Source organism: Natrix helvetica (genome assembly GCF_964273705.1).
Source record: "Natrix helvetica genome assembly, chromosome: 14".
Taxonomy (NCBI): Eukaryota; Metazoa; Chordata; class Lepidosauria; order Squamata; family Natricidae; genus Natrix; species Natrix helvetica.
In genome coordinates this window covers 4,304,562-4,315,268 of record NC_138564.1, presented here as the reverse complement: position 1 = coordinate 4,315,268, position 10,707 = coordinate 4,304,562, and the positions used below count along the sequence as shown (strand labels likewise).

General features: G+C 44.4%; 1 protein-coding gene across 1 annotated transcript in view; it reads right to left on the bottom strand.

Moving 5' to 3' along the window:
* Positions 1 to 2,897: 2,897 nt before the first annotated feature.
* Positions 2,898 to 10,707, bottom strand: part of LOC309399223 (transmembrane protein 132B-like) — a 202,102-nt gene continuing 194,292 nt past the window's right edge. Inside the window, exons 7-9 of the mRNA XM_081966872.1 lie at positions 10,179 to 10,452; positions 8,885 to 9,076; positions 2,898 to 4,806 (exon numbers count right to left, since the gene is read on the bottom strand). Coding sequence (XP_081822998.1) covers positions 3,694 to 4,806; positions 8,885 to 9,076; positions 10,179 to 10,452 — 1,579 coding nt within the window. The 3' untranslated portion in view covers positions 2,898 to 3,693. The remainder of the gene's footprint in view (positions 4,807 to 8,884; positions 9,077 to 10,178; positions 10,453 to 10,707) is intronic.

The window sequence follows — 10,707 nt, the reverse complement described above, 5'->3', positions numbered from 1 at the left end:
TGCCATGACCTGTGTTTAGAGGGTATGTGTGTAGCCACCCAACCACCACCATGGACCACAACTTCTGCAAAGCTTCAAAAAAAATGCCCCAAGGGGTTTGCTAATATTCTCTTACATTCCCCCATCTTTTTTTTAATTGTTTATACACTTCCCTTCTTAGAACATAGATCTTAGGTTTTGGGAGTTTTTTTCCAAAGAAAGAAAAGGAAGCAATATCAGGCAGCTACAACCTCGGGGAGAGGGGGGAGAGATACAAATCGGGTTTGCTCATAACACCTTGGAGAAAATGATGGTCCATCTGTTAGGAGTTTTCATTGATTCATTTGTGAATGACTTGGTCCGGCATCTATTGTCAGGCCTGTAGTTATGTTATTTTTAGGATCTTTGGCCTGCCACACTTTCTTATAGTTTTCTATGCTGTTTCATTAGTGTAGTAGTTGGGAGGGGGGAATAGAAAGGAGTAGGATTGTGGAATGTATGTTGTCATTCTTTTATAGAAGCTCAAGGTCATCTTTTGTCTCCGCACCTCGACACCTGACCGGAAGCAGAGGGGTGTAGATGCCAGCGTGGAAGATGATGATTGGAACATGTGATGGATTTGTGGGTGTGGGGATAGATCATGAACTTTCAACTGAGTGGAATTCCAGGATGTAAATCAGAGTTGGAATTTTCCATAGAGGTGCTAACTTGCCTGTAGAATAAATTGGACCTTTAAGGATGTTTTGCCTTGGACAATGATTTATTTCTGCATGGTATTTAGAACCCTAACATCTATGTTGCACACGGGGGGTGGTGGCAAAGAGGCTTGTTTGGAAGAAAACGAGGTGCAGTTGCCTTTTGGAATGGCTTAGGAAAGGCCTTCTCACCGAGCATTGGTGTTAAAAGAAAATTCTGGAGGAAGGACATTTGTCGCGACAGTGTGAGCACCTACATAGGCTTAATAGCAGTAACTGTGAGAGGGATCTTGGAGTCTTAGTGGATAACCAGCTAAATAGGAGCCAGCAGTGTGCAGCGGCAGCCAAAAAAGCCAATGCAATCCTAAATTCCATTAACAGAGGGATACAAGATCAAGTGAGGTAATAATCCCACTCTAGAAAGCCTTAATAAGACCATACCTAGAGTTCTGCATCCAGTTTTGGTCACCACGCTATAAAACAGATGTTGAGACTCTAGAAAGAGTGCAGAGGAGAGCAACCAGGATGATTAGGAGACTGGAGGTTGCAGGAACTGGGCATGGCTGGTCTAGAGAAGAGAAGGACCAGGGGAGACAGGATAGCAGTCTTCCAATATTTGAGGGGCTGCCACAGAGAGGAAGGGGGTCAAGCTGTTTTCAAGGAATAATGAATGGAAACTGAACACGGAGAGATTCAACCTAGAAATAAGGAGGAACTTTCTGACAGTGAGAACAATCAACCAATGGAACAAAAGTTGCCTTCAGAAGCTGTGGGAGCTTCATCACTGGAAGCTTCCAAGAAGGGACTGGGCTGCCATTGGTCAGAAATGGTGTAGGGTCTCCAGCTCAGGTGGGGAGTTGTACTAGATGACCTACAAGGTCCCTTCCAACTCGGTTAATCTATAATCCATCACTGGAGGTTTTCAAGTTAAGGTTGGATAATTGTTTGCCTAAGGATGGCATGAGGACTACTGCCCCAAGATGAAGAGGAAGGGGTCAGCCCTGAAACCATTTTGGACATCTTCAGAGCTGCCACAGCAAGACCGATTGCAGCTGCGGGAATGTGAAGGGGAAGATAGAGATAACTTTGGGGGGGGGGGAGTGTAGCCAAAATAACATTCTTTCCAAAGACGTCTCCACCAGCTGGTTGGAAGGTGTGGATCTAAATAGAGCCTGGAGCATGTGGCCCTCCCGAGTTCTGTTTTTGCTGGCAGAGGCACCACGGGCTGGTCCTTCACTGTTTCCAGGGTAAAACCGTGGCCTAGATCTAAGCACCCCACAGGCCAGATCCAGCCCCATGACTTGAGTTTGACACCCCTGATCTAGGGTCTCCTGATTGAGTAGGGGGTTGTACTAGAAGACTTTCAAAGCCCCTTCCAACTCTGTTATTATATTCTCTGTTCTCTGTTCTCAGCAAGCTAGAGGGGAAGGGAGAAGAAAGGAGAATGAAGAGGAAAGGAAAAAGAAGAAAAGGAAGGAATAGAAGAAGGGAGGGAGGAAGGGAGGAAGATTATAATGAGAGGGAGGGCCTGAGGGAAGTCCTGTCTTAGCACTTGGCCACCACAAGTGCCCCCCACTCGTCAGCACTTGATGAGTGATGTCAAGCTGGCCATGCCCCCCCTCCCACGAGATCAAACACAACCCTGATGCGGTCCTCAATGAAATTGAGTTTGACACCCCGGAGCTAGAGACTGTAGCCTCAGAACAGTCAAGCTCTACAAACTAACCAGTGGAGGGATTCAATTTTTTTTACTACTGGTTGTGTGGGCATGGCTTGGTGGACGTGGCTTGGTGGGCATGGAAGGAAAAGGTTGCTGCAAAATCCCCATTCCCTCCCAATCAGCTGGGTTTTGGGAGGCAGAGAATAGATGGGGGCAGGGCCAGCTACAGGTGGTATTCGCCAGTTCTCCAAACTACTCAAAATTTGCATTACCGGTTCTCGAGAACTGGTCAGAACGGGCTGAATACCACCTCTGAAACTAATTTTTGTTCAAAATCTGCTTTTTCACATATACAAACACCCCACAAAAACATGTCAATCTTCACAGCCTTGCAATCCCTTTTCCAATTACCAAATAAGGAAGCGAGGTGGCCTCTACCAAAATGGAACACGGGACTTTTATACAAACAAGTATTTCCCCCTCCAACCCCCCCAAAAAACCCCTGCTGCTTATTTAATGGGGGCGCATTCGTCATTGCTCTCAATGCGTACATCTTTTTTCCTTTTTATTATCAATTAAACACGGTGCTGTCTTGATAGGACTATATTGCAGTATACTTTGGCACAACCAAGGTTGAAAAGTCTTCTCAAAAAAAAAAAAGGCATATCATGTACCGGGAAATACCCCCATCCCACCTCCTCTGCCCACCCCACCCCACAATTTAAAAAAAAAATCAAGAAAGCTCTTTAAACAATACTGCGAAACAAATGAACCGTATTAAAAAATGAAATTAAAAGGGTTGATTGGCCTGTATTTGGACGAACAGGCCGTTTTGTTCTCAATTTGTTTTTGTTTTTTTACAAGGAAGGTGGATTCCGACTATGAAGACAGAATCTCGACTGTGCTTCTACAAAGATTTTCTAGAGGGGGGGAGAAAAAAATCAAGCCCACCCCATCCCAGTCTCCAAAATGTTTCCCTCCCCCCCCAAAAAACGGACCAATCCATCTTCTTTGTCTCGAGCTGAACAGGATTGGCTGTCGCAAGTTTCTGGCGGCATACAAAAAAAGGAAAAAAATTGTTTGTTGTGTTTCTCCGAGATTTGTAGGTAGCTGTTTGGTATCCAAGGGAAAGGAACACAGCCGGGGATCCAACTCACGGTGTTTGTGAACCCCCACCCCAGCTCTCCACAAGTGTCCCCCCGCCCCATCGCTGGCTGCATTTCGCGGCTCCATCGTCCATAAAACAGAAGGCATAAAGGTGAATACAAACATTAAAAGATAATTGTGTTTTGTTTTATATATATTTATATATGTATAGGTGTTTGTGTCTCTGTGTGTGTTTGTCTCTCTGTGTGTGTTTTACATATGGTCCTGAAGTCTTTCCATATAGTCTCTAAATTCCTTGGAATCCCCATAGTTCATATCTTGGCATACCCATTTGATGTTCTCATCACTGTCAAAGAGAATGGAGTTGGTGTAAGGGCCTCCGTCTTCGGGCAGGATGGTGGTGTAGGAAGTGAATTTAACCCTCTTCCGCTTGGGCCCCGGAGGGTTTATAGGTTCACTCCTGAAGTCCTTGTCACAATCATAGTCAGAAGACCGAAGGATCTGGTTGTGGAAGCTCTTCTGGGAACTCCCGTTGAGGAGGAAGTTGCTCTCTTCAAAGAGCATCCCACGGTCCAGGATGGTGGTGCATTCATCCGAGGGGAGAGAAATGTCCACGGGGCTCTCCAACAGCTCGACCTCGTTGCCCAGCCACACCCAGTCGTGGGAATGGGGGATGTTGCCTTGCTCGCTGATGGTGAACCGCTTGTGACGGTACTTCCAGGCAAATGCCACGCAGTTGATTAAGAAGACCAGGATGGCTAAGCAGAAGACGCAAAGGAGGGCGTACATCCCGATCTCCAGGTCAGTTAGACCCCTGGGAACCAAGGTGAGATCGCTGGGGTTGTTCTGTCTTCGGACAGCCTCTTGGGTGGGGAAGCTGGTCGAGGTAAGAGAATCGTTTTGCAGGTGTTCCTCTCCGTGAGAATTAATTGGATGGAAGGGAGACTTAGAACTTGCGTTTGGGTTGTTCAACTCATCACGATTCATGGACCAGTCTGCCCCTGCTCTCTCCCCTTCCCGGGAGGTCTCTATCAAATTGCTTTTAAAACCACTCTCTGCATCTTTGCTGTTCTCAGAGGTCTTTTGGCCAAATTTCACTTTGATGTTCCCTTTCCCAACAGCCAAACTGCTCTTCCGCTTGGACTTCTGGCATGCCTCGCTGATCACCAGTTCTATTTTAATCAAGGGTCCTTGGCCCTCGCCTTCGGCCACCACGGTCGGCCAGTCATCATCCTGCCTTTGATGGACAGACACCACCATTTCATCCAGGGAGGTGACCACCAGGGAGAAATCCTTCAGGTCGTAGATATCTAAAGGAGTCACGGTGCCATCGCTAAATAAAAGCCAAGTGCTGAGCACAGCTTCCTACAGTGAGAGAGAGAGAGAGAGAAAGGAGCAGAGAAATGTAAGAGGTAAGAAAGAAAAGGATAACTACATCAGGAGTATCAAACTCAAGGCCCATGGGACCAGATCTGAGGCGCTTAGATCTGACCTGCAGGGATGCCCTGGAAACAGTAAAGGACTGGCCCGTGGTACCTCTGCCAGAGAAAATGGAGCTCATGAGGACCGCATGCAGTTCTCCCGAGTTCCATTTTCGCTGGCAGAGGGTTGCAGGAGGCTGTCGCAGCCTAAAACAGAGCTGGGAGCCCGTTTTCTCTGGCAGAGCGCTCGGGCCACCACAGGCACCATCGAGTAACATCAAGCTGGCCATGCCCACCCCAGCCCTCAGAGGTCAAACACAACCCTGGTGTGGCCCTCAATGAAATTGAGTTTGACACCCCTGCTCTACACAATTGAGTTCAGTTCATTATAACTGCTGGGGAAAGAGTAAGGCGGAGTCAAACGAGGAATCAGACTAGAATCCCTGCATAGTCACAAGCAAACTAAGTCCAACCTCCTTTGACTTCCGTGGACTGTTCTCTAACTCCTAGATGTTGCTAACTATGATTTGAGGAGGTTCCTGCGCGTAGTCTTTTAGCAATGAATAGATTTAATTAGCCCCACACTTTCAGTACCTGACATCGACCCAATTTTCTTGTCAGGCAAATGGTTATGAATGAGATTAAGTTAGAAACAACAAAACTGTGGTTTTATCTCTTGGGGGGGAGGGTTGAGAAACAGCACCCATCACAAGGGACACTGAACAGATTTAGAGCTGGGGGTCTCAAAGAGTTGGAAAAGCTTTGGTGGTGCCATTTGGAGTCCTCTAGATGACCCATTTTTTAAATAAAAAGGTTTTTTTAATCTTTAATCTCATACATACATTTACAGGTGTACGTTTTCATAGTTATTATTCACATTGTGTATTAACACTTCTAAACATTGGTTTTTTTCCCCCATATAAAATTAAAGTATAAAATCAGGATTGCTTTTCTTACCATACCATACACCTATTTTATTTTACCACAATCCTACTTTTCTTTCTTTTTTCCCTCCCTTCTTCTCTACTTTCTTCTTTCCTCCTCTCCTTTCCCTTTTCTTCTTCCCCTTCCTCTCCCCTACTCATCTCCTCTTCTTCCCCTTCATGCCCTCTCTTCTACTCTTCCTACCTCTCTCTCTCTTCTTCTTCTTCTCCTTTCCTCTTTCTTCTTTCCCTCTCCTTTCCTCTCTTCTCCTCTCCTCTTACCTTCCCCCTCTCTTCTCCTCTCCTCTTACCTCTCCTCTCTTCCTTTCCTCTTTCTATTGTCGTGATTGCCTATTTTTCTCTTCCATTCTAGATGATCCATTTGAAGGATTTTTCTCCTCAGGGGAATCAAATAGTCTGCTTTCATTGTCGGTCAAACCACACACAGGAGCAGGAAGTGAAGCAGCAATAAAACAGATTTTTTCTTTGCAGTATTAAAGTTTTAATCAAATGGAAAGTATTCCTTCTTTCCTTCCCCACTGCCTCAAAACTGATTGTCAGTGTGGTTGTTTTCACAGGATTGCTGAAAACGCTGTCAGGCTCCCAAACGCTTTTATTTTCATTCATTTTGGGAGGGGAGATTCCACCGATAATGGAGCAGAATGTTTGCAGAAAGGGTATACATTTTTTTTAAAAAAAAACCCTTTAGATTACGTGGAATAATAATAATAAAAAATACAGTATACAGATGCTAAAGTGGATAAGATAGTGATCCCAAAGAGTCTGCTACTCCTGTTTGTTTTTAAAACAACCAACTGGAAATTGCTTTGCACACAAGTGGCTTTTAAAAGAATGAATGCTCCATTTGAACATAATCTTTCCATCTGCATGCCTCAGAATGCATTTTGCCTCTGAGCTATCCGTTGATTTGCATCCCAACCACTTCAACAAACGAGGCATCCTGAAATCAATCTGACCTCTTTGCCTGAAATTACCTGTGCAAATGTTGTTGTTTTTCCTAAGCCTGCCTAATTCTTTGAAATAATGTACCTTTGGTTCCTCCCTTGATTTTTTTTTATTTGTTTTTTTTTTAAGGCAATTATCTGAAAAAAATGGGCAAACATTTTCCCATTGATCATCCTGGCTTCTTTCCAGTTTTCCAATTAATGCACCTGATATACCAAAAATCCATATTCTTGTAGGTCTCACTCTATTTTATGATCGGATTTTGTCATTAGGATGGAAGGGGAAAGGGCTTAGCAAATTTTTCCCCACAACCCAATACTTGAGATAGTTTCACTGCAGTCCTGAACATCTCCCTGCCTTGTTTGCTAGTCAGAGCTGTAAATCTAGAAAGCAAGTTTGGAAACAATTGGTTGAGAAGGTCTAGATGATTTTATTTTTTTAGATACTATTTTCTATTTCAATGTTTTGTTGTATACTACCCTTTGAGATGGGCGGTTTAGAACTATGATATAGAAGATAGATAGATAGATGATAGATAGATAGATAGATAGATAGATAGATAGATAGATAGATAGATAGATAGATAGATAGATAGATAATGGATGGGTAAGTAGGTAGGTAGAGATTATAGAGATGATATAAATGATAGATAGATAGAGGCAGGCAGGCAGGCAGGCAGGCAGGCAGGCAGGCAGGCAGGCAGGCAGGCAGGCAGGCAGGCAGACAAATTGATGATGGATGGGTAGATAGATAGAGATGAGAGATAGATAATGGGTGGGTAGGTAGGTAGAGATTATAGAGATGATATAAATGGTGGAGAGAGAAATACAAGATAGATAGATGATAGAGGTTGGTTGCTTGGTTGGATGGATGGATGGATGGATGGATGGATAGATAGGGATAGATGGATAGAGAAAGATAGCTAAATAGAGAGATAGAGATAGAGATAGAGATAGAGATAGAGATAGAGATAGAGATAGAGATAGAGATAGAGATAGAGATAGAGATAGAGATAGAGATAGAGATAGATGGATGGATGGATGGAGAGATAGCGGTGGTGGGTTACAGGTGGTACACCCCGGTACGGGCATACCAGTGCCTGCCCGGAGCACCAGTTACCATACCACACCAGGCAGCTAGAGTGTCGCAGAGGCATCGCAAGAAGAACGTGCTGTGCACATTCATGTGGTGGATGCCGGGCCCCGTTGCAACTGTACCGGTTGCAATGGGATCCGGAACCCACCACTGATAGATAGATAGATAGATAGATAGATAGATAGATAGATAGATAGATGATAGATAGATAGATAGATAGATAGATAGATAGATAGATAGATAGATAGATAATAGATAGATAGATGATAGATGAAAAATAGATGAGATAGATGATAGATAAATAGATAGATGATTAGATAGATAGATAGATAGATAGATAGATAGATAGATAGATAGATAGATAGATAGATAGATAAGATAGATAAGATAGATAGATAATAGATAGATAGATAGATAGATAGATAGATAGATAGATAGATAGATAGATAGATAGATAGATAGATAGATAGATAGATAGATAGATGATAGATACATAGATAGATGGTGATAGATAGATAATAGATAGATAGATAGATAGATAGATAGATAGATAGATAGATAGATAGATAGATAGATAGAATAGAATAAATGACAGATGAATAGATGAGATAGATTAGAGAGAGAGAGGGAGAGAGATAATAGATGACAGATGAATAGGTAAGATTGATGATAGATAGATAGATAGATAGATAGATAGATAGATAGATAGATAGATAGATAGATAGATAGATGATAGATAGATGATAGATAGATAGATAGATAGATAGATAGATAGATAGATAGATAGATAGATAGATAGATAGATAAGCGAGAGATACATGAAAGAGAAAAAGAGACAGAACAGAATATAGAGGTAGATGATAGACAAACAGAATCCAGTTCCATATCCACATTGAGCTGAACGATGTAGAAGTTTGTCCTTTGCATTAACACAACTGGTCACTTCAGACGTTTATCTTACAATCTCATTTTCAGAGAACTTGAGGAACATCCCTCTTTCTTTCCAATGGATGGTGATGATCCCTAAATCCTTCCTACCTGTTTAGCGGCATGAAGAATATCCAAAGCGGAGGCTGTGGCCACCATCAATCTCTTGTTCCCTTTATTTGTCTGGAGAGACAAGGACAGTCCCGCCACCAGTTGTACTCCGAGGTCCGTGATGGTCACTCTGTCCTCTAGCACGATCACGGTCTTCTCAGCCAGAATGGAATCGGACAGAGGAGAAAGGACCTTCAAATGTGGGGGAAAGAGGGTGAAAACTCACATTGCTCAACCTAAGAAAGTCAGACAGTGGTTTTAAAGCAAGCATTGGGATCTTCGGAGCCATCATTCAGCTGGTCCACTGGAGAAAGAAGCAGATGGTTCTCCTCCCAATTAAAGTGGCCGTTGCAAAATTTCAAACTCTCCCAAGTGTTTCAATGCTGCCCCAAACCTATCGCAGGTTAAGCTTAGAGAAAAGACAATGTTAATCTACCATCCTTACATGGAAGTCTCATTGAGTTGAACAGAACTGGCTCCCAAGCAAGAAGGTAGGATTTGGAAGCCTCCTTAGAACTTTTGAAAGTTGAGCACTTCTCAACTTTTTCCCGAATTACCCAACTTATCTTCCTGTTGTGGTCTGTCGGCCACCGGCCCCTCCAGCAGCCAAATCAGAGGAGGCGTGGGAGTGAGGGTCAGCATCAAGGCAACCTGGGAGTTCCAAGGGGGAAGAGGGAATGGAGCTGGCAGAGAAAGAGATGAAGGCGGAGCCTGAGCTGTCTGTCAGCCCTCAGATGGAGAGTCAACAGCCCCCAGGTCTGGAGGTGGCTGATGAGGAAGAGGAGGAACAGCTGGGTCCAGTGCCTGATGCATGGATGCGCAGAAGGCAGAGGAGAGGAGAGCAGTGGAAAACTATGGGCTGATCCTTGGGACAGAAGAGACACCACTGCTAATGAGACCCCCTCCTAGCTCTGGGGATCAAAGGCAGGGGGCGGAGATGAATAGATGTGACAGACAACTATTCATCTCCCTGCCGGACAGACTTGTTAGCCTGTGGTGAGAGAGAAACATTTTGCCGGCGCTCCTAATAAAGGAATCTTTTGAGTTCACATCAGAGGGTTTGTCGTCTTTGGAGAACTGGGACAGAACACTTCCAATTTCAGCCTTCAGACTTATTACCTGCAAACCTGCTTGATTACCTTAGCAGGATGCGGTTTCTACAATATCCCCCAATTTCACAGCTCAGCTAAGGTGTCTTCATGGCCACCTTTGGTTGGATTCGCCCTTTGAAGCTCCCCTCAACGTTCAGTAAAGTGTGGTTCATATTCTATCAAGGTTGGGTTTTGCATCATACCTGGACCGTGGTAATCCCTTGCTCACGGCCGATCAAAACTCGCCCCCCTTGTAGCTTGGCTACTTTGGACTCTTCCACCTTCATGAAGTCAGCCACCAGGTCTGTGATGTCGAACTGCCATTCAGAGCTAAGCATGTAGGTCAGCTGTCCTCCCGGGTCAGACGATTCGGCCACAAACTGGGTCAGGACACGCACCATCGCATGCTGGTACTGGAGGGTGCAACCTTTGCCCTTCTTCTCGTCATCCTCTTCCTCGTCGCTGTCACGGGTGGGCCTGTCAAGGCAGACACACACATCATGAGAAGGGTATCGGTTGCGTTGAAGAACAGCCTGGTTCCCCCCCCCCAGAGACAGAAAGTCCTCAGCTTACGACCCCAATGGAGACCAAAATTTCCATGGCTAAGCAAGGCAGTTGTTAAATGAGTCATAGCCTGGTTTGAAGGTTGTTTTTGTCCACTGTTGTTAAGCAGTTGTTAAGTGAACCATGAGGGTATTAAGCAAATCCAACTGCTCCCATTGACTTTATACT